Genomic DNA, 22,620 nt, shown 5'->3' with positions numbered 1-22,620 from the left:
AATTTTCAATAGGAGCAGTTTATTGTTGAGCTGCAAGGACAGTCAGCAAAAAGAAAAATAAACGAAACAAAACCAGCTTATATATTCACTCTGTCAAAGTTGAGCTGTATTCAGTCTTCATCTCTCCCCCCCCCCCATCCTCTCCCTCACTGGCATGCAAAGGCAGAACACAAAGTGCAAAGTCAACGGGAGGAAAATTCCAAAGCTACACCAGAGAATACATTCAATATATATATTTATATATATATTTTTATAAGGTTTACAACTGCACAGATTTTACTGTTTCTGTCATGCAGGTTCACCACGTTCCGCAACGACAAGCTGCCTCATGAGTCCAACTGCAAAAATGTAGAATTATTTCACCACGTCACAGGAACAAAGAGACGAGCCGAGAGTGAGTGTAGAAGAGTCTCGGCAGACAGAGAGAAAGGTTCAGGGTTCTAATCCACCTGAAGTTTCCGTGGACGTTTACATGGATTGAATTTATACAGCAAATAAAGGGGGAGCCCAGTTAAAAACATGGCAAAAGAAAGAAACTTTCAAAACCCTGTTAGAAGAAACTGGCCTGAGCTCGGCCTGAGGCTCAGACAGGTGAGTGTCAAAGTTCCTGTTGGAACCTTTCGGTTCCAAACAGCAGAACCGAAACATCCTGAAAACCATTTAAGTTTTTAAAACTTAATATTCTACTGAGAATTTATTTTTTTTACTTGCAAAATTAGCTCACGTATGGAAACCGACTTAAAAGCAAACCAGCGTGCTAGCTAGCCCGCTTCAATAACCTGTTAGCAGAAGAGCCAGCCTTATATTTTCTGCTTTTTACCCACATCTTTCTGGTTAATAGTGCAGTTTATTCTTATTGAGCAGGGCTGTGCAGTCACACCTGGACACTCTGAACAGTGCTAACAGGATAGCATTGGCTAGCCTGCTACGTTACAGACCAACCAGGCAGCACATTGAAATTAAAACACTTGTGTCGCTGTTGTGCTGGAACTCGTCTCAAAATCATTAAAACCTCAATCATCTGAACCCAAATCTCAGATTAGAGCCTGTCAATCACTCTGTGGTCGATTTAGGCTGTGTCGATTTATTTCCACACTTCCTGTTTGTCCACCACCTAAAACCTCCATGATTTTTCTCCATTCCTCTCCTTCTTCCCGTTCCTCTTTGTCTTGGAGCGACTTGAAGTCCCAACCCCCTGCTTCCTCCCAACCTCCTCCAGAAATAATCCCCGCTGCCTTCTCACAATTGAGAAGGAGGAGCTTCATAAATCCAACAGTGTCATCACATCAGATTAGTGAGCCGGTAAATTAGTCTGCTGAAGACACCGAGGTCTGCTGGGAGGGCGAAGACCAAGAACGATGAAGATGATGATGATGGTGGTGATGGTGGTGGTGGTGGTGATGGTGGATGATGATGATGATGATGATGATGATGATGATGATGATGATGATGATGGTGGTGGTGGTGGTGATGGTGATGGTGGAGATGATGATGTTGATGATGGTGATGTGATGATGATGATGATGATGATGATGATGATGATGATGATGTCACCACTGTGGATCCAGGATAGAGGATTAGAAAGTCTACACCGAGGAGGAGGTGGGAGGGGCTGTGGGCGGGGCTAGTCTCAGGTTCAGGTTCATGGAGCTCAGAGAGTCAGACCTCCTCCCTAGTGGCCCTGCAAGTTCTGGTTCTGGTCGGCGTTCTGGTCTTGGTGGCAGGGGGAGGGGCAGGGCGAGGGGTGGGGCAGGAGGCGGGCCACGTGGCCGATGCCCTTGGTCACGCCCTCCCTGAAGAGCAACTTGGCACCCAGCCGCAGGTACTCGGGGTGTTTGATGAAGCGGAAGCGGACCACGGCACGCTCACCGGTCCGGAGCTCCTCCTGCAAAACACAAAGGCAGCAGTTACCACAGGTGGACACAAGGCGGCGAAGCTGCCGGTCAGGGGCGGGGGTGACCCACCTTCCCGTGGAGACCCTCCACGGTGGCCGTCTGCCGCACGTTGCCCACGTGCACGGTGACCTGGGAGCCGCGGCGGAAGGTCTTGGCGTGGAAGAGCAGTACAATGGCGGCTTCAAACTGGCAGCAGATGGTCGGGTTCATCCTGGGACTGACCAGCACCATCCCCTGCAGCAGCCAATCAGACGCCAGGACATGGCCACGTCACTCCAGAGTCCCCACGGAAACACACGGTGGTCTGAGAGGGCGGAGCCAAGACCGGCCCCGGGGGGAGTGGTCACTAACCCGAGAGAGAGGCATCACCGCCCTTTGTGACATCACAAAAGGGGCGATTTTACAGATGTGTGTGTCTAGCACACACACTGTGTAGAATAATAAATAATAATAATAATAATAATAATAATAAATATATATACATATATATATATATATATATATATATATATATATGTATATATATATATATATATATATATATATATATATATATATATATATATATATACATATATATATATGTATACATATAATAATGATAATAATGGGACCTTTAAATTTCTTTTAGATAACCTGCTGAGGACTCGGCTCTGTGTGAGCAAGAAAGAAAAAGAAAAAGGAAAGTTCTCCTCCTCTCCCTCTGCTTCCAAGCTGTGTGACCTCTGACCTTCCGTAGCAGCGAGCGGTCGAAGTTGCCCAGCGCCAGCGTGGCGGCCTGTCCGGCCCTCAGTACCCTGCAGGCCGAGCGGTTCCTCTGGATGCTGCCTACTTTCAGCCGCAGGAAGTGGCCGTCATCGGTGGGGCCGACCACCAGCCGCTCGCCCTCCCGACACACTCCGCTAAAACACACACACACACACACACACACACACACACACACACACACACGAGACCAATTAACAGCTGTGCAACGCTGTGTTAGCTTTCCTTAATGCATTTCTTAGAAGGTCAGCTGAAACCTGGGGAAGCTAACGGACACTGTAACACACACACATGCACCAATGTGTGTAGTGTTAGTGCGCATATTAAGCCGTGGGCAGGTACATCTTGTCACTCACCTGTACAAAGTCCCGCCCACCACTGTGCCAACGTCAGGAACGGAGTAGATTTCATCCACCTGCACGCACACACACACACACACACACACACACACACACACACACACGCGCACACACACAGAAAACTATTACATTTTAGGCTTTCTGTGTGTGTGTGTGTGTGTGTGTGTGTGTGTGTGTGTGTGTGTGTGTGTGCCTGCCTGGAACTCGGTCAGCTGCTGCATTAGCTCCTCCTGCTCCTTGCTGTTGCTCAGTGGTGGCAGGATGTTCAGGAAGACCTTCAGGAGGTCCAGACTCTTTCCAGAGACGCTGGACAGGGTGAAGATGGGCGTGATGCTGTGGACAACACACACACACGCAGGAAAAAACAAAACAGAACAGACATTAATCTTCAAGGCGCCATCACAATGGCTCGCTGGGTGCCCATTGGGGGGTGCTGTGACTGGTGTGTCGCCCCCACCAGGCAGACTGGGCGAACTGCTGCGCGGCCGTCACGGCATCGTCCGGACTGGCCACCAGCAGGGGGACCTTGTTGCAGCCCGGCTGCGTCAGGAGCCGCTCCAGCTGCCGCACGGTGCGGTCCACGGTGCCTCCGGAGCACAGGTCCACTTTACTGACCGCGATGAAGATGGGAACTTTGAGCGCCATAGCCAGGCCCAGGTGCTCACGGGTGGTGCCGGCTGAAGAGAGGAGACAAGGTGGGAGCGGAGTGGGGGATGCACGCAGAGGATGGTAATTTAATCATCAGCCAAAACTGGGGTGAAGTCATGCTTGGTGTTTTATGCCCTCTAGCGGTGGCTTCATTAATTACACCTGACTTCATGACTGATTAATAAGTGTGAAAAAAATGTGATTTATTTTAAGGAAAGTTGGACAAATAATTACATCAATAAATATCAGCAAATATTATAATAATATACTAATTTGTTCATTATTGTTAATAATAAACAACTTATTACAAATTATTATTATATACATATACATTGTTAGAAGAAGTTCCAGCTTACCGATGCCAGTGTTGGCGCTCACCACTAGCATGGCAAAGTCGGGGCAGTAGCTGGTGAGGCCAAAGATGGTTGTCTTCAGGTACTTGTGGTGGCCGGCCAGGTCGATGAAGGTGATCATCTTGGAGGAGCTCTCGCAGATCTCCTCCGCCGTGCGGGACTCGCTGTAGTTCACCACCTACAGGCCAGAAAAAACAGAACTGGACTGTTTAGATCCTGAACAGGGACTATTTTTTCTCTAATTCCACCTGATGGACCAACTGAAGAGACTTCAGCGGCTCACCTCTCCCTTGCTGTTGAAGCCCAGGATTTCGAAGCTGATGCTGGACGTTCGCCCCGTCTGAATCTCATGAAGATGCCTGAAGAGGTTGAGCCTCGCCCGGCCTCGCCCGTTGTCCAGCTCGCCCTGCGTCAGGACCCCTAGCAGGGTGGACTTGCCCGAGTCCACGTTCCCCAGGACGGCCACCCGTAGGTCTAGGAACTGTAAGCGGAGGAGGAACAGAAAGAGGTGGAGGAGGAAGAGGAGTAGGTGGAGGATGGGGAGGATGTGAAGGAGGAGGAGGAAGAGTGGTCACAGGGTGGGCAATCAACAACCTCCTGGTTACTGCTAGAAGACAAATGGAAGGTTCAATCACAGAAAACCGAATCAGAAGGAAACTGGCTGACAGGAAGTGGAACGAAGGCTCCAGTCTGACTCTGACCTGCTGATCATCGGGAACCTTTCGGACCAGGACCTCGGCGATCTTGCGGGTGTTTCTGTCTGAGTCGTAGTCCACCTCCCGCTCCCTGAGGAGGGTGATGTCCGCTCCGACTCTGAGCACACAAACAGGAAGTGGCAAGAGGCTACAGGAAGCTGCGGCCTGTGATCACACGTTTCTCTACCTAGAATGACCTCTCCTCACCTCTCTGCCATCCTCCTCAGGGTCTTGAGCGAGGCCTTCATGTCAGCCTCGGCGAGGCCCACCAGTAGGCCGTTGTCTTCCACGCCGATCTGGTAGACTGCCTCGCCGCGGCCCTCCTGCAACCGCCACTTGAGCTGTGTGGCCAGGTGCTCGAAGCGATACTGGGTGGGATTTACTAGCTTCAACTGCCACGGCATGAACGGCGCAAAACAGACAGCAAAATAATGACAAAATGAATTTACTAATGCAAATGGCAGATATTTCACAAAAAGCAATAATGGGGGCTTAAATTCCGGTAGTTCAGCTAAAAGATAAAGCTAATTAAGATGAACGATCTTGTGTTTCTGAAGTGGTGTTATTGTGCATTAAACCTGCAAGGAGAAGGAGGAGGTTACCTTGTATTCAATGTTTCCTTCTTCAGCCTGAAGAATAAAATGCAGAAACACACATTGTTGTTGTTAATAGAACAGGGCAAAAGAAAACACACCACGACCTTTAGCCACCACTCTGTCATGCTATGTGCTTGTTTCAGATGTTAGCCAAAAATCAACAGATGGACCTTGTTGAGCAAGCAATATTGAAAATTAAAGTTTCTATAATAATAAAACATAAGACAGAGGTCAAGTACGTAACCAGATTGAAACGATCTGGATTGAATTAAGAATTAAAAAATAAAAAAATAAAAAAATCAAGTAATAATCTATTTGTTTGCGCCACTTTCGTTAATTTCCTCAACTCATTTCAACGATTTTCAATTTGCTGATTAAAACTGTTGTTTATGGGGCAAAACAAAATAAAGAAAAAAAGAAAAAAAATAGTTGTACCGAATTGTCAGATCAGCCCTTTTATACAAAGAAAAAACAGGATTCTCTCATGAAAAGGTTACGATCTTGTTTTTAGACAGAATTGTGTTTATTTGATGGATATTTGAGGGAAGGTTGGTGCCGCGGTTTTCGGCGGAACAGAGGAGAGCAGGAACCGGAAGGAGGGGGGGCTTCAAAGTATTTTCACACCATGTTATGAATATTTTATTAATGTGCTGTTCACTAAATGTTTTTTGTGGTAAACCTGGAAGTAGATATCTGTTGGTTTGTTTTTCCCCGGCAAAGCTATTAGCTAGCTTGCTAGTTTAGCGGGTCTGGCGTCCCAAATAATCCAGGGACAGGAGCTGCTACCTCCGGTGGAAAATACGGCGGCGGCGTTCTGTTGTTCCGGTTGTGCTTTTTGTTCCGTTTCCTTCGTCCCCGTTTGCCTCTCCTGTTCCGGGGCTTTTTGGACGCCTTCTTGCCGCCGCCGCCGCTGCTGCTGCCGGAGCCCTGGCCGTGTCGAGCCAATCCGGACGACACCGCATCATTCCCGGACAGATCCACCATCGCAGGGTCGTCACCGGCGGACTGGAGTTTAAGATCACCGGAAGTCACCTAAATCTGTGACCGTGTAACAGAGTCACATATTAATAAACTATCTGTTTACATCTTATCACGGGGCCTAACAGGCTCGCGGACGCACAGCAGAGGATGCTCTCTCTCCCTCTCCTCAGCATCATCACCACCGACGCAGGCAAGTGCGTGAGCTAATACAACTTCCGGTTGCAACTTTCAAAATAATTTTGCCGACCAGGTTTTCTGTGTGGGAATCATGTTTCCAATTCAAAGTAAAAGTCCAAGTGACATAATAATAATAATAATAATAATAATAATAATAATAATAATAATAATAATAATAATAATACATTAATTAATTCATCTTCTATACCCGCTTATTCCTATTCAGGGTCACGGGGGTCTGCTGGAGCCTATTCCAGCTGTCTTAGGGCGAAGGCAGGGTACACCCTGGACAAGTCGCCAGTTCATCGCAGGGACGTAATAATAATAATAATAATAATAATAATAATAATAATAATAATAATAATAATAAAAAAGAAACACGTTGTAATGACGCCAACATTGAATCCGATTTCCATCACAGCTGGCGAATTAATTCTTATTGTGAAAACAATTCATTCAGGAGGTTATAGCCGGAAATGAGATATATTTCCGACACGCTACCTTGACAGAGCAGTGTGTAGAAAGTGTTTTGGCTATGAGATGTGTGTGTACCGTGTGTCAACGACGAGCCCTGTGTTTTTCTGTGTGGGGACTCGGATGTCTACGGGCCCGTCTCAGGCACTTTGAACAGGCGACCCGTCAGGTCACAGACCTGGTCCGCCCTCCTCATCGCCACCATTAGCCTGCGGATGCTAACTTGGGCTAGCCTGAAGCTGCCTTAGCTACCGCACAGCAACCGTGTGAGGGTCTAGCCTACACAAGTTTCCTGTTTTGTTTTGTTTTTTTCGTATTATTATTCTTCCAACCTCCGGAGGGCCCCGGCAACACTTCGAGGGATGTGGAAAACAACTTTGCAAGGGTTCTGCGTTTTGCTGTTGGCCCTGATCCTCGGCAACTTTGTCCTGGGCTGGTTTCAGCACGACGACGCCAAAAAACCCCAAACACAGCACAGCGAAAGTCCGAACCGAGCCTCGGACAACCAGGACCAGAGCTGCTTCTGCCAGGTGAGACACGTCAGTGTCCCGCCAACCGTGCAACCACACTCGCGAAGGCTGTGTGGCTGTTTATTTTTTATTTTTTATTGAATGGATAAAAAACGCTACGCTACTGTCCAGGAAGTCTTCTAGCATTTTCTACTTTGATCCTAAGTTGACGTCACCGGCTATGCGTGTGTGCTGCTAGCTCGCTGTACTGCCAGCCCCAATTTAGCAGCAGTTAGCGGCTTGTTGTTTGTTCGTTTGTCTTGCATTCGTTCTGGATCGTAGGTGTTTAAAAATAAAGACACCAGCTGAGCTCAGACGAACAAAGAAAAATACTTCGGTTGTCAACCTCCAACATTTTGTGTAACCACCCCAGGAAAAATGATGTGTGTTTCTGGTCGTTGTCAAGGTGTCTGCGGAGGATGTTTTCTGCACTGGCCGATCGCTCTGCGACATCACATGACCGCCAGCTTCCTGCGGTGTGTTTCCTGTTCCCCTATTTTCAGTTCATTTCTGGTCCCCGGGTGACTTCTTGTTGACACACCGGGGAGGTTTCACAACAATAACAACAGACAGCGGTGACGACGCAGAGTAAACATGACTGTTGATGAAACTTTTTTTTCAGCTGTGCTGTAGAAGAGCGTGGTGTGCTATGATTGGCTGTTTGAGTCCGACGTTTGGTGGGACTTGTAGTCTTTTAGGCGCTGTTGCTAACAAGCGCCTTATGTGACCGCCTCAGCGGCGAGGACTACAAACCGGAAGGAGACCAAACCGCCCCGGGGGCGTGGCTTGTTTTGTCAGCCGCTTGTGTTTTGAGGGGTCCGGAATGGAGGGGCGGGGCTTTGGCCCTGGCCCTGGCTCTGGTCTAGTGACGGCTCAGCCCACGCGTACAACCACCGCCACTGCTGCTACTGCTGTGACATATGGGCTCTAAGTTCACCGGCAGGAATTTTTTAGTTTTTTTGCTATTATAATTTTTTTCATCTAACTTAAAGTGAAGAGGAGCAGAGCGACAGCGGCGGCATGCAGAGACAAGTGGGTCTCCTCCTGGCCGTCCTCGCTCTGGGGGCACCGCTGCTGTCAGAGATCAACCACAGTTTGCGCCAGGTGATATTTATCGGCGTCGTCGTCGTCGTCGTTGTTGGCGTTGTTGCTGTGCGATGTCGTTGGGAGAAGAGGGAAGTAGGATTACCGCGGGGAAAAAACAAAAAAAAACAATGAGGAAAGAGTTGTGAACTCTGAGACGATCCAGCAGTCGCAGCGGTTCAGACAGTCAGGAGTTATTGCAGCACCTTCACACTTCTGTGACTGGATCATTTCAGCAAAAGATAAAGAAAAGGAGGTTGAACGCAGCATCAGTGTTCAAAAGATGTATGATTGTTCATCATTATGGTGCTTAACATTGACTTTTACTTGATTTTTTTAATGGTTTGTGGTTGAGCTGTTGTCTTTTGGAACCATATGGTGTTTGTTTGAATTTATTTTATTTTTGGAAGAAACTATAAAATTGCATGTCGACGGGCTGAAGACTTTGCTGGTCAGCTTTCGGTAAAATAGGGTTTTATGTTGATGAGAAAGAACTCCATGTTGAGCCAAACTTCCCCTAAAACTGCCGTTCAGGTGTCACTGAAGGTGTCGTTCCCGCTGGCCAGTTGACTGAACCTTTTTTACAGTCGGCTTCTAATTTTATTTTTAAATTTCAAATATTGAATTAATTTCTTTGACGTTGACACATTTTCTTTTGACGATATTTATTATTTTATTTATTGATATTTTTATTTCTTTGTTACTTTTATTTCATTCACTTCATTATTTTATATTTCTAATATTATTTATAACTCTGAACTGTCATGGCTGAAGATTAACCAGGAATCTCAGTGTCTCGGTGCTTCACTCTGAGCTCATTTTCTCTTTGCTACCTGCATGTGATGCAAATTTAACCAAATGAGTTGCTGCCACTAAACTCTGTAATAGAGGAAGAGCTGCTGCTGCTGCTGCTGCTGCTGCAGCTCCACTTTTGGATTTTTCACAGTGCAAATTAAGAACTCGGTTTGTTTCACACAAAGACCCCTGACTTTTTTTCACTTTGGACAGTTGTTATTTTTTTTGTGGAAGACTCGTCTACAGTGTCTCTCCCCCTGTTTGTGGACCTCCTGCGTCCTCTCAGGTTTCTCTCTCTCTCTCTCTCTCTCTCCCTCTCTCTCTCTATCTATCTCTCTCTCTATCTATCTCTCTCTCTCTCTCTCTCTCTCTCTCTCTCTCTCTCTCTCTCTCGTCCCGCTGACTAAACGCTTTAATCTCGGCCGAGCAGGTGCAGCTTTGTTTTCTACGTGCACAGGTAACCGACCCGTGCAGGTGGAGGCTGCCGGTAAGAGCGAGAAAAACTCATCAAGGTTTCCGACCACTGTCACAGTTTGCTGATGGGACCTCTGCCTTTTTATAATTATCTATTAGTTTGTTCGCTGGCTGTCAAGCAGCAGGTAATAATCTATTTGATGAGTGAACACTGTGTGGGCTCCGCCTCTTTTTTTCTTCATTCATGTAAAATGTTTAAAAAAATATATTAATAATACAGGTTTAAAACAAATACAGGTCTGCACATGTGATAATTTTACACAAAGCAATTTTTTTTTAATTTTTTGTAATGAATTCAATTTCTGTCTCCACCCCACACAGCTGACTGGAGTCCTGGACGACTGCTTCTGCGACGTGGAGAGCATTGACGTCTTCAACAACTTCCAGATCTTCCCGCTGCTCCAGAAGCTGGCGGAGAAGGACTACTTCCGATACTACCGGGTGAGAGCCGCGCTCTGCGCCGCACTTCCTCCTCAGCGGCTCCGCTTCGATACGTCTGTAGCTGTAGAGAACAGGGTTGCTTCTAGCAGACTCTCGACGGCGGCCTGTGAAGAGGCACCTCAGGAAGCCCAGTGCAGGAAAACACCACAGCCGTCTCTGTGCAACTGACGGTTGCACAACATGGGTTGTCATGTAGGTTTCCTGTGTTGTAAGCCGACAGCGCGCACACACACACACACACACACACACACACACACACTGACTGAACACCAGAACATTCAGTCATGACCACGTTAAACTGTAGTGGAAGTGTTTTTTGTGTTATCAGGATTTGATCGTATCAGATCGGGTACCTGATATCATGATTATCAGCTAAACAGCCCCTCCCCGTTCCACCCCCCTAAAAAGAACCTCCAGAAAACAGCCTGTTTAGCCCTCTGTTTACAGCCTGCTGCAAAAACTGACCCTCTGTCAGACCTCCCGCGTGTTTGGAAGGAGACAAAAACGAGGCAGTGTCCGAGGGCGGAGCCAACACCGAGCCAATCACCTTTCAAATGTGTCGCCTCCCTCTGCCACGCCCCGCCCTGCCCCTTTGTGACATCACCAGGAGTGGATTTCCTAGATCCAAGTGTTTTCAGAGCGGCTTCCTGTGGTGCCAGCGATTGGAAGGACGGCAGGGAATTTTCTCATTGCTGAGGGGAAATTTCTGGGCAAACTGAGTTGTAGTGAAATATTTCACCCTCACCCACAAACACCCAGTGGAGAAAAAAGTTCAGCCTGTCCTGGATGTGGACGGAACTCCTTCTTCAGTCTCCGTCTTCCCTCCTGCAGGTCAACCTCAAGCGGCCGTGTCCTTTCTGGCCCGACGACGGTCACTGTGCCATCAAAGACTGCCATGTGGAGCCCTGTCCAGAGGTCAGAGGTCACCCGGAGGTCACCCCACCTGATGTCGCTCAGCTGTATTTCAGCAGTTGAACAGGTTTTTTTTCTTTCTTTCTTACTGCAGAGTAAAATCCCGGTGGGCATCAAGTCTGGCAACTACAACAAGGTGAGTATCAGCTGCTCCTATTCTGGCACTTCCTGCCTCGTCAGCTGACGCGCGCGCACACACACACACACACACACACACACACACACACACACACACACACACACACACACACACACACACACACACACACACACACGTTCTGTTTGCTGTCCACTTCCCTGGCAGCCAGCTGTTTGTCTTTCTGATCAGTCTGGACCTCTGGCCCTCCGTCAGGGGGGTCAAGTTACGGAATCACACTAAACATGAATTTATGCCAAACAGCCTTGTGGGAGCATTTTTATGACCTCACAGACTCTAAGCTAACCAGCTGACTGATATTTTGTTATGACTTTCCAGTGGTGCGTGTGTGTTTGTTCCTGTTAAGGTCTGATGTCATTGTGGATTTTGTTTAAAAGTTTCTAAACTTGCATTCTGATTTGAGGACAATAAAAAAAACACCATGAGAGTGCAAATGTTCAGTTTGAGGGATTTATTGGGTGAAAACTGGCCCTTTAAAAGCTCTCTGTCCCCCCCCCTGCAGTATTCCCAGGCAGCCAACGTCGTGTCAGAGTGTGAGCAGGCTGAAGATCTGGGAGCCATCAACAGCACCCTGAGGTGACGCCACCCCATCCTCTACCCACAGTGCAACGCTGTGCCAATAGACAGATAGCAGACTGCTCAAACATTTACCACCCGGCTGCAGCTGCTGGTTTCCCAGCAGTCATGGGAAGCATGGGAGGGGGCGGAGCCAGTCGGACGGCGTGACGCAGCGAAAATAGATAACCGAATGTATATTAGTGGCACTGATATCCTGAGTTTTAATGAAATAATATCCTGGCTTTGATTCATCAATATCCTGTGTTTGATCAGCTCTGGTTGAATGCATCAGGAGGAGGGGTCGGGGCAAAGGTCAACAGTTGGCAAATATTTCCACTTCCTGTTGGGGCTCGTCAGCCCTGATTCCTCATGGAAAAGTTTGACCGTCGTCAGAACGATGGCAACTGATGAAAGAGTTCAAGACTGAACCAGCAGCCACTTGGTCTGGTCATCCGTCCGGCCCGCCCGCCCTCTGGTGGCGGGCTGCAGTTACTGCAAGCCGAACTTGAAGTCTCGATACGTCCGATAAAAATAAAAAAAAATTGTCCCAGGTTGAACTGCTGGACATCTGCTACTGTTTGTTCAGCTTCTCACAACTTGATTCCTTTAAAACAGTCCATTTGTTTTGGATCCTGCAGAGGGTTTGTTTGAAAAAATAATTTGCTTAGCAAATGCCGCCGCAAGCTAGCTAGTTGAGTTTGCATCGCTGCCGAACAGACTTCTTCTTTTTATTCTATTTATCTTCTGTGACACTTATTGCTTTAGATACATCGTACGTGCAAAACCTGTCTTTTGTGTTTTGTGTTATTGACCCTTTTTTTTTTTGCCAAACTTCCATAAAATAATCTTATTGAATCTTTGCACTGCTTCCTGTTTCAGTAATCAGAGTAAAGAGGCGTTCGCTGACTGGGCGAGGCACGACGACGCCCAGGACCACTTCTGCGAGCTGGACGGTGAGACTCTGGGTTCGGGACCTGCGGTTGCTGGGATGGTGGAGGGACGGTGACTTAACGCCCGCTGTGTTTTCTTGTTTCTTTTCTCTTCCTTCTGCCAGATGAAACGTCTCCAGACGCTGAGTACGTTGACCTGCTGCTGAACCAGGAGCGCTTCACCGGCTACAAGGGTCCTTCAGCCTGGAGGGTCTGGAACAGCATCTACGAGGAGAACTGCTTCAAGTGAGAGAGAGAGAGAGAAGGACACGCATGCACACACACACACACACACACACAGTCTGACTTGTGAGACTTCAATTCCCTCACTGCCTTTCTGTCCGTCACATGAAAAGCAGTGTGAACAATCTGTGTTTGGCTCCTGTTTACTGACGTGTGTGTGTGTGTGTGTGTGTGTGTGTGTGTGTGTGTGTGTGTGTGTGTGTGTGTGTGTGTGTGTGTGTGTGTGTGTGTGTGTGTGTGTGTGTGTGTGTGTGTGTGTGTGTGTGTGTGTGTGTGTGTGTGTGACAGACCCAGATCAGTGTACCGGCCTCTGAACCCTCTGGCACTGAGCCGAGGTGAGTCCCTGCCCACCTCTCGCTGAAACCTCATCAGTTGCCATCATTGTCGTTATTGCTTAATTGTGCGTGTGTGTGTTTAAACTGATCAATCAACACAAAGCTTTCTTCTCCCTCTTTGTGTGTGTGTGTGTGTCCAGGAGACGACGATGGTGAGTAAAACTGACCTGCCGTCTGGGAGTTTTATTTATTTGTTAGTTTTTTGTTATGAAATTGATTTATTAGTTATTGATTTATTAACTTTAATTTATTCAATTCATTTACCCTGACTCTGTTTGGCATCACTTTCGCAGGAGAAGGTTTCTACAATTGGCTGGAAGGTAAGACGCGTGGAAAATGCTCCGTACCCTCTCATACAGGACACGTTGTCCTGAAGCATCGATGTGTGTAAAAAAAGAAAAATAATAATAAACCGAACTGCTGGTATCATACAAAATGCAGGTATTTAAAGTATACATGCATTTTGTCAATCATAGTTTCAGATTGAAAGTGTGATCTGCTTTATTGTTTGACGGCCCAACTGAACAGTGTTGAAGCCGTTGCGTAACGTTGACGTTTCACAGTAAAATACAGCGCGTAGAAAAACAAAATCCAGCACGTTGCATTGCATTTTGAAAATCAACTGTTTTTTTTCTGTTTTTAATTTGATTACAGTTTAACTGAGAAACAGCGAAGGGAAGATACACGTTTTTCCTCTTGTATAGCGTCGATGTTTTTGCAGATTTATGAAGTTTGTTTGTTTGCAGGTTTGTGTCTGGAGAAGCGAGTCTTCTACCGCCTGATCTCCGGCCTCCACAGCAGCATCAACATCCACCTGTGTGCCCAGTACCTGCTTGATGGTATGACATCATCATCATCACCACTATTATCATCACTATCACTATTACTATCATCATCGTCACTCTCACCATCATCATCACTATAACATCACCACTCATCACTATCACTATCACTGTCATCACTCATCATCTTCATCACTCATCACTATCACTATCATCACTATAACATCACCACTCATCACTATCACTATCACTCATCATCACTATCATCACTATCATCACTATCATCACTCATCACTATCACTATCATCACTATCACTATCACTGTCATCACTCATCATCACTATCATCACTATATCACTATCGTCACTATCACTGTCATCACTCATCATCACTCATCATCACTATCATCACTATCACTATCATCACTATCACTATCACTGTCATCACTCATCATCACTATCATCACTATCACTATCGTCACTATCACTCATCATCACTCATCATCACTATCATCACTCATCATCACTATCACTATCATCACTATCACTGTCATCACTCATCATCACTATCATCACTATCATCACTATCATCACTATCATCACTATCACTATCATCACTCATCATCACTATCACTGTCATCACTCATCATCACTATCATCACTATCACTGTCATCACTCATCATCACTATCGCTACCATCACTGCTAAAATCTCCTCCGTCTCTTCTTCTTCCTCTCCTCCTCAGAGGGTTGGGGTCGCTCCATCTGGGGCCCCAACGTGCAGGAGTTCCGCCGGCGGTTTGACACGGCCGAGACGAAGGGTGAGGGCACGCGGCGGCTGAAGAACCTCTACTTCCTGTACCTGTTGGAGCTGCGCGCGCTCTCCAAGGTGGCGCCCTACTTCGAGCGGGCCTCCGTCTACCTGTACACGGGCAACCAGCAGGAGGACAGCGCCACCAAGGACCTGCTGCTGCGCTTCTTCGACCAAATCAAGTGAGACGAGGCTCCGCCCCCTTCCCAACTAGGCAGGGAACGATGTTTCCTTGACCTCTGACCTTGTTCTGTCTCTCAGGGCGTTCCCGATGCACTTTGACGAGAAGTCCATGTTCGCCGGGCGCAAGCTGGAGGCGGCAACGCTGAAGGTGAGAACAGAAACTTCCGGAGGGTCGCGGCAGTGGGTGGAGTAAGGGGTGCTGGGTGGGGGCGGGGTCAGTTGGCGGAGCATGTGATGACGGTGGCCTGTCTCTATCTCTCTCTCTGTCTCTCAGGAGGAGTTCCGCCTCCACTTCAAAAACATTTCCAGGATCATGGACTGTGTCGGCTGCAGCAAGTGCCGCCTGTGGGGGAAGCTGCAGGTGAGGCTCCGCCCACTCCGTCCTCTCACATGCCCTCCTGTAGTATTGCTGGGATTGGCTGCCTGTTTTTTGTTTTTGTTTATTTTGTTTTTAACGCGGACATTTCTTTCCCTCCTTTTATGGTATGAAAGTGTGACATCATAGTCAGATGGAGAGGGATTTTTTTTCATCAGAATGAGTAACACGAGAGCCCCAGGAAAAAAAAACACAAACTCAGGCCTTGTTTGATTTGCACAGTTCCAAACTTGGAGTCAGCCATTAGCTTCAGCTAATGTAGCTTCGAGCCAATGTAGCTTCGAGCCAATGTAGCTTTGAGCCAATGTAGCTTTCAGTCAATGTAGCTTCGAGCTAATGTAGCTTTCAGTCAACGTAGCTTTGAGCCAATCTAGCTTTGAGCCAATCTAGCTTTGAGGTAATATTTGAGCTAATGCTCCTGTATCTGTATGAACCTGCCAACGTGTGTGTGTGTGTGTGTGTGTGTGTGTGTGTGTGTGTGTGTGTGTGTGTGTGTGTGTGTGTGTGTGTGTGTGTGTGTGTTTGTGTGTTTGTGTTTTTGTGTTTTTGTGTGTGTGTGTGTGTGTGTGTGTGTGTGTGTGTGTCCCTGCCCCTGCAGACTCAGGGCCTGGGCACGGCGCTGAAGATCCTCTTCTCGGAGAAGGAGATCCGGAACCTTCCCGAACATTCTCCCTCCAAAGGCTTCCAGCTGACGCGGCACGAGATCGTTGCCTTGCTCAACGGCTTCAGCAGGTGCGTTTGCTCGCCATTGTCACGGCAACCAGCTGGCCAACCAGACGTTGCGATGCTGCAGGTGTCACTCAGGTCTCTCTGACTCCCCCTCCAGGTTGTCCACCAGTATTCACCAGCTGCACAACTTCCGCCTGCTGCTTAAGGACAACCCCAGGTAACAGGAGGCGGAGCTTCAGCTGGCCCAGTGGAGGGGGGCGGGACCAGAACTGTGAGAACCGCAGCAATAAGGACCTGGTGGGGAAGGGGTGGGGCCGGCAGGCCAAGCAGCTCCCTGCTCAGGAGGAAGAAGGGGAGGGGCCTCACCCTCTCGAGCGCCCATTGGCCCGTGAAGAACTCTTTGGGGTTTTTGTTTTCCTTTTTTCTCGCTCTCTCATCTTTTCTCGTCTGCTCTGGAGATGCTTTGTTTTTTCGTAAAAATCTAAAACTTTCCTGGGAGGAAGCGATGTCACAGGTCCACTGAACCCTCCGGCCCCGCCTGCTCGCTTAGCCCCGCCCCCCTCTTGTGAAGTCACATCCTGCTGGATTTGTGCGGACGGACGGACGGATAGACGCTGTTGCCTCTCTATTGCCCCCTGCAGGACACTCCTCCTTAGGTGTTAGCCTCGAGCCGTGTGTGTGTGTGTGTGTGTGTGTGTGTGTGTGAGACAGCAACACTTGCAGCTACAAAATGACAGATCACGACTCCATAGATTAAAAACCGTAAACTTGATACAGTAGCAAGTTTGTCTAACGATTGTGTGTGTGTGTGTGTGTGTGTGTGTGTGTGTGTGTGTGTGTGTGTGTGTGTGTGTGTGTGTGTGTGTGTGTGTGTGTGTGTGTGTGTGTGTGTGTGTGTGTCAGTCATCATTTGTTTGTTTCAGCCGTTTGCCTCAAAGCACAACAACTGCAATGAGTTTCACCTCTTTTTTTCACTTTTAAACTCATACAAACCTAGAAAGGAAGCAAAGTTTAATGAGTTATTGTTGTTGTCACACAGGCCATTATATTTTCCCCCCATCATCTTGAAATGATAATGTCACCATCACTTGTTAACAACGTCAAACAAGCAACAGAGGCTAAAGAAAAAACAAGCAACACAGTGTGGGTGAACGTCGCCGCCCTGCTGGACTGTGATTGGCTTATGGAAGCTGTCAATCACAGGCAAACTGGACCTGAAAATCATTCTGGGTCATCAGTCCAGGTGTTAAAGATGCTTAAATCAGATTATATCAGATAATTTTATTCCTTGTTTTGTTATTGTTTGTTTGTTCACTTGTTTGCACCAAAGCGTTTTCAGTTGCCTGTTTTTCTTCTTTTCATGGAGTTTTGTTTCCCCTTTAGAGTAAATGTCGCTCATCAGCCTCACTTTTGCAAAAATACTGTGTGTTGCCCCAACTGGCACAACTTACAAAACATCACATTTAAGTTGGACTTGAGGAAAGGTTGAACTAAAATGAAATAGATCAATGTCCATAAGTGATAATAGGAGCTTGCTGGTTTGTTGGACATGAGCAAAAGTTGCAATGTTAAATTCATCTCTATCTCTTTTTTTGTCACACAAACACACATAATGTGTCTCTGTGTGAGTGTGTGTAGCTGCTGAGTCTATTTATTTGACAGGAGAAATAAATGTTTCTGAACATTACTCAAGAATTTTTTTTCTTTTAAACCTGCAAAGTGTTGGAAGAGAATCTTACAAAAAAGACAAATGTTGTATGCAGGCAAAGTTTTGACGTTTGACCAAAACTCAACTAAAGTCTCCGGTAACTAAAGTCTTTATGGTGATAGCAGGCTCTTGACCCAACCATGAAAAATGAACACAGACATAATTGCAGCTTAATGTTTCTTGTGGTCAAAACCAAAACTTGTGTTTTATTAGTTTTTTTTGACGGGGTACATTTTGTGTGTCGGCACATCACAAATGCACAGATAATTGGGGGGGGGGGGGGGGAGAATAACCATCAAGCACACATGCGTGATCTGGGTGAGCAGTACAAATAACTTAGAAAACCTGCGTCTGTTAGAAATATAGAATTTCATCAGTGCTGCAAAATAAATGAACGGCAACAACATAAATAACAAAAACAACCAGCGACGACAAACTCTGGCTCAACATCTTATTTTGTTCTGCTCTTGTTACTATTTGCGTAGACAAATTTTTCATTCCTTTTTTTCCTCTGAGGTGAATAAATCAAAAATTCAAATTTCACAGTCTTTTTTAACATAATTTCTCTCTCTCTGAAAAAATCCTATTGACGTAAAACCAAAGTTGTCCAATCACTGCAGCTGACCATGTTAAATTGATAAACTTCGCTATGATTTGGTGATGCTCAAAAATACGCTTGAATATTTTTGTAAATCTTAGCGATTTGGGCAGAAATTGAAAAAACAAAAACAAAAAAAACAACCCAAATGCGAACAAATTCTGCCCTTGGTTTTGGTTTCCTCTGGTCGACAGTGGTCGACGGTTCCCGGCGCCCTTGTGAAAAAGTTCAGAAAAAGCTCAGCAGACATTCTTCAAAACATTCGTAACGACATCGTTGTCTTGGTGCTCGCAGTGAATATCAACAAAGAGTCTCAAACATTCTGGCGTCACACTTCACATGAAACTGGGTGGTTGAGTCGTAATCAGTTAATCGATCGTGACTTTGTGTGTCTATGGTTTCTCAGGGATCAGTTTCTTTGTTAACATTTGGCAACACTTTCTTTCATAGAAACTATTTAGTCCTAGTATTTGTAGAAACTACACCTGGATCTACGTCAGACTCCACAAGCTGACATGTGAGCGACGAGAACAGATGTGACCGAGGGCCGGAGGAATCGCAGAGCAGCAGCAGCAGCAGCAGCAGCAGCAGCAGCGAAGGATCATGGGTAATGGTGGAGCTCCCCGGTGGTGGCCGTCAGCCGCTGCTCGTCGCCACTGGCATGCACGGTGAAGCTGCTGTGGCGGCTGCCCCAGTCGGAGGAGAGGCTGAGGGCATGGTGAGAGATGTGTGGAGACGATTGAAAAAAAAAAAGCAAAATTATTTAAACTCCTCCCCATTCTCATTTTGTAGCCAAATATGAAGTGATTGCTGAAAAGCTTTCCAGCTAATTGACAAGAAAATTGGCAAAAAAATAAATAATTAAAATGTATACATATATATCTATATATATATCTATCTATATATATATATATATATATATATATATATATATATATATATATATATATATATACATATATATATATATATATATATATATATACATATATATATATACATATCTATATGAATGTGTATATATATTATATATACATACATATATACACATATATCAACACATATATATACATATATATGGATATACACATATACATATGTGTGTATACATATGTATATCTGAACATATTGGCAACTTGGGAACTCCTACATTCCGTTGAGTTGACTTTGTCAAAGTTGCTCACAAAGTTGCTAACTTCTTCTTTGATTGTTGCTCTATTTTCACCGGCAACCCCACGCAGCAATTGGTCTGTACCTTGCAGATGTGTTCTGGGGCGGGATGCTCCATGCCAGGTCGTCGTCGCTGTCGTACCGGCGGGGGTTGTCAAAGAAGTACCCTCTGGAGGACAGGACGTGGTTGGGTATGCCCGCGACACTCTGTGGATGGTCAGTTCCTTGGAGTTAGCGCACAGCTCCTGAAGCTAATTAAGAGTTACTGTAGCTAAGCTAGCTGAATGTCATTGTGTAATTCAGTTGTGTGTGGATTTAAGAGATCATGGGATGTTGAGACAAATTTGGAAACCAACAGGTTCACGGGTCCAGGTTGTGGCCAAAGTCATGTGACCCAGGCGGGCGGGCAGACTCACCCTCTCCTGGGGCGGCCGTCGGACCCGGAAGAAGAATACGACCAGTGAGGTGGGCAGCAGCTCCCAGACAAAAAGAATCACCCCGAACACGACATAACCACCGTCTCCCAGGGACGACCGCAGGTCCGCCTGGAGGGGGTCAGAGGTCAATAGTTCAACGATGAACCAAGATCATGTTTTAAAACTTGTAACATTAACATGGACAAACAACAAAAGACCCACCTGGTCCGAGACGTTGTACCAGTCATAGTCGAAGGAGTTGATGTTCTCGATGTCGGCGAGGGCGAGAACAACAAGGTTGTAACAGGCCCGCGAGGCATACAACAAAACCACGGTGATGCCAATCAGGGTCACCTGACACACCGACGTCCCCTGCACAAAGAGGTGGTACTCATGGTCACGTGGAACAATGTCAGGGTTTTCTTGACTGTCCTTTTCAGAAGCGGGGAACGATACCTTGGACTCCAGGTAGATGTTAGCCAGCGACATCTTGGCCACCTTGTAGAGGCAGACGGACAGCGAGACGGCGCAGAGGACGAAGAGGCTGTCATTTATGGTGACCCTCACCAGGACGATGGTCTTGACATCAGCCGCAGTCATTTTGACCAGCAGGGCACAAACCAGGTTGACCACTAGGAAGAGAAGACTGACTGCCAGGAAGATCAGGTACAGGGGAAGTCTGGAGGAGGATGGGGAGACTTTGGTTAACTTTGGAAGCAGCCTGGAAATACCTTGACTTTGTTGAGTTGTGCAGGGAAGTTACCTGTACTTGAGCAGTGCAGGTGAGTACTTTGACTTTGCCTTGAAATAAACCTGTGGATGAAAAAGGAGAGAAACTTCTTATGTACATGTATTTTCAGTCATACGTGTCAAAGCTGCAAATCAAACTGATTTGACCTGACAAAAATAAAACATCCTGTAAAGCTGATACTGTTACCAGTATCTCAGCACCAGTGCCAGTCCTGCCAGTGCCAGTGTGCAGTTCCAGTTCCAGGTCCACAAGAGCCAGTGCCTGTTTTAGCAGTGCCAGTCCCACCAGAACCAGCTGTAGTCCCACCAGAAAAGCCTCCAGTCCCACCAGAACCAGCGCCCTTCCCAACAGTCCCAGTCTAACTCGTACTACTACCATCTCCAGTCCACTGGTCTTAATTGTCATAGTTCCAACAGAACTAGTTTGACCAGCGTCAATCCTACCATTACCTGCTCCAGTTCCATCATTGACAATCTAACCGCGTACATGCTGGCACCTTAGTGCCAGCCTCCGTCCAAGCAGTGGTGATCCCACAGGGGCAGGTGCCACCAGTACCAGTTCCAGTCCCTATACAGTCCTGCCAGTGCCACCTATTCCACCATCCCCACCCGAACCACCACTTGCTTCATCCCCTCCACCACCAGCCCTCACCAGCCCCCTGACCACTATCTCCACCACCTGCTCCACCCTTACCTTCCCCCAGCTCCATCCCAACCACCCCCAATATCCCCACAACCACCTCCCAGTACACCAACCACCACCAACCCCACACCACAACCTATTCCACCCCTCCAAAACCTGCTCCACTCTCACCACCACCCCAGCTCCACCCTCCCAGAACATCCCCCTCCCCCAGCTCCCTCTCCACCCCTGGCGGCCCACCCACCTGTGCACAGTAGAGGTTCATGAGGCTGAGGGTGAAGAACTGCAGGCAGACGGGGAAGCAGTAGAGCAGCCAGAAGGCGAAGGGTCCCAGCGCGTTGGCAGTCACGCAGTCCCTGAAGTAGAAGGAGAAGAGGAGGGCGCGCAGGGCTGCCCACAGCAGACACAGGAAGAGGAAGGCTGTTTGGTAGCTAAAGCGCTTGTGGCGGTAGCGCAGCACCAGCCACAGCTGGGCGTAGACGAAGGCGAAGAGCAGCGAGTAGAAGGAGGTGTAGGCCACCGTCAGGCCCAGCTTCACATAGGGGGGCACGGCTGGCGCGATGGTGGGAGGGGGGGGCAGGGAGGAGGAGGCGTGGCCGGCGTGCTGCTGCTCCTGCTCCTGCTGCTGCTGCTGCTGCTCCTCCATCACCTCCTCACTCATCACCCAGGAGGAGGGGATGGAGCAGGTTATAGGAGGTAGGAAGAGGAGGGGGAGGAGAAGGAGGAGGAGGAGGAGGAGAGGAGCTTCAGGAGACGAGTCTCTCCGACATCAGTCGTCCTTCAGCGCCGCCCTGCAGACACACGACTGACTCACGGGAGGAGAGGGGAGGAGGAGGCACCGCCCCTCTTTTTGCCGGTGCCTGCCACCACGCCATTGGTTGCTGGCCGGTCACGTGATCAGGGCTGATTGGTCGGGAGGAGAGATGAGGGGAGGCTGCAGAGAGAGGAGAGAGAGGAGAAGGAGAGATGGATCTAGAGGGAGAGAGAGAGGGGAGACTGGCGCACGTGTCTACTCACACACACACACACACACACACACACACACACCGGCAGCTCTTGCGGGCGGTTGAGGGTGGAGGGATTTAATTGGCCAGCTTTGGGGGCTTTATGCTGGATGAAAAATGAAATGATCATAAT

At 47.5% G+C, this 22,620-nt stretch overlaps 3 protein-coding genes and 1 long non-coding RNA gene across 5 annotated transcripts; 2 read left to right on the top strand and 2 right to left on the bottom strand.

Annotated features, from left to right (window-relative positions):
* Positions 1-2: 2 nt before the first annotated feature.
* On the bottom strand, positions 3-6,789 carry gtpbp2b (GTP binding protein 2b). Its single transcript, XM_076048798.1, has 12 exons — positions 6,098-6,789; positions 5,318-5,344; positions 4,923-5,107; positions 4,722-4,833; positions 4,304-4,501; positions 4,024-4,198; positions 3,477-3,696; positions 3,217-3,352; positions 3,017-3,075; positions 2,626-2,797; positions 1,965-2,129; positions 3-1,885 (listed from the first exon to the last, which is right to left on the bottom strand). Exons 1-12 carry the CDS (start codon positions 6,293-6,295, stop codon positions 1,673-1,675), a joined length of 1,860 nt encoding a protein of 619 aa, XP_075904913.1. The 5' UTR covers positions 6,296-6,789; the 3' UTR covers positions 3-1,672.
* A 157-nt stretch (positions 6,790-6,946) lies between these two features.
* Positions 6,947-17,885, top strand: ero1b (endoplasmic reticulum oxidoreductase 1 beta). The gene is made up of 17 exons (XM_076048839.1): positions 6,947-7,473; positions 10,126-10,245; positions 11,077-11,160; positions 11,252-11,293; positions 11,817-11,890; positions 12,752-12,825; positions 12,927-13,047; positions 13,333-13,400; positions 13,505-13,531; positions 13,673-13,699; positions 14,126-14,218; positions 14,906-15,152; positions 15,232-15,301; positions 15,428-15,514; positions 16,128-16,261; positions 16,356-17,110; positions 17,155-17,885. The coding sequence occupies exons 1-16, from the start codon at positions 7,306-7,308 to the stop codon at positions 16,417-16,419; spliced, it is 1,500 nt and encodes a 499-aa protein (XP_075904954.1). The 5' UTR covers positions 6,947-7,305; the 3' UTR covers positions 16,420-17,110; positions 17,155-17,885.
* A 1,188-nt stretch (positions 17,886-19,073) lies between these two features.
* On the bottom strand, positions 19,074-22,366 carry gpr137bb (G protein-coupled receptor 137Bb). 2 transcript variants are annotated; one of them, XM_076048936.1, is made up of 7 exons: positions 21,728-22,364; positions 20,854-20,903; positions 20,547-20,769; positions 20,313-20,462; positions 20,091-20,219; positions 19,760-19,881; positions 19,074-19,211 (listed from the first exon to the last, which is right to left on the bottom strand). In XM_076048936.1, exons 1-7 carry the CDS (start codon positions 22,142-22,144, stop codon positions 19,106-19,108), a joined length of 1,197 nt encoding a protein of 398 aa, XP_075905051.1. In that variant the 5' UTR covers positions 22,145-22,364; the 3' UTR covers positions 19,074-19,105. The 2 variants fall into 2 exon arrangements, with proteins under 2 accessions (XP_075905051.1, XP_075905050.1); XM_076048935.1 differs by having other exon boundaries at positions 20,313-20,769; positions 21,728-22,366.
* Positions 19,090-21,810, top strand: LOC142903364 (uncharacterized). The gene is made up of 3 exons (XR_012929229.1): positions 19,090-19,222; positions 19,767-19,890; positions 19,978-21,810. It is a non-coding gene; the product is annotated as an uncharacterized LOC142903364 (long non-coding RNA).
* Positions 22,367-22,620: the final 254 nt, after the last annotated feature.

This window comes from Nelusetta ayraudi, unplaced genomic scaffold (genome assembly GCF_046127955.1).
Source record: "Nelusetta ayraudi isolate G7.1 ecotype Tasmania unplaced genomic scaffold, CSIRO-AGI_Nayr_v1 ptg000109l, whole genome shotgun sequence".
Taxonomy (NCBI): domain Eukaryota; kingdom Metazoa; phylum Chordata; class Actinopteri; order Tetraodontiformes; family Monacanthidae; genus Nelusetta; species Nelusetta ayraudi.
This window is presented reverse-complemented; position numbering and strand designations above follow the sequence as displayed.

What these genes read in the sequence shown, in the direction of transcription:
- ero1b (XM_076048839.1), top strand. Translation starts at nt 7,306, where the DNA reads ATGTGGAAAACAACTTTGCAAGGGTTCTGCGTTTTGCTGTTGGCCCTG. An exon ending in ATGTGGAGCCCTGTCCAGAG is followed by an intron (nt 11,161 to 11,251) that starts GTCAGAGGTCAC and finishes TTCTTACTGCAG; the next exon opens with AGTAAAATCCCGGTGGGCAT. An exon ending in TGGAGGCGGCAACGCTGAAG is followed by an intron (nt 15,302 to 15,427) that starts GTGAGAACAGAA and finishes TCTGTCTCTCAG; the next exon opens with GAGGAGTTCCGCCTCCACTT.
- gpr137bb (XM_076048935.1), bottom strand. Translation starts at nt 22,144, where the DNA reads ATGAGTGAGGAGGTGATGGAGGAGCAGCAGCAGCAGCAGCAGGAGCAG. An exon ending in CCTGCACTGCTCAAGTACAG is followed by an intron (nt 20,770 to 20,853) that starts GTAACTTCCCTG and finishes ATCCTCCTCCAG; the next exon opens with ACTTCCCCTGTACCTGATCT. An exon ending in GACGGCCGCCCCAGGAGAGG is followed by an intron (nt 19,882 to 20,090) that starts GTGAGTCTGCCC and finishes GACCATCCACAG; the next exon opens with AGTGTCGCGGGCATACCCAA.
- gtpbp2b (XM_076048798.1), bottom strand. Translation starts at nt 6,295, where the DNA reads ATGGTGGATCTGTCCGGGAATGATGCGGTGTCGTCCGGATTGGCTCGA. An exon ending in CAGTTCGCCCAGTCTGCCTG is followed by an intron (nt 3,353 to 3,476) that starts GTGGGGGCGACA and finishes TGTTGTCCACAG; the next exon opens with CATCACGCCCATCTTCACCC. An exon ending in GTGGGCGGGACTTTGTACAG is followed by an intron (nt 2,798 to 3,016) that starts GTGAGTGACAAG and finishes TGTGTGTTTTAG; the next exon opens with CGGAGTGTGTCGGGAGGGCG.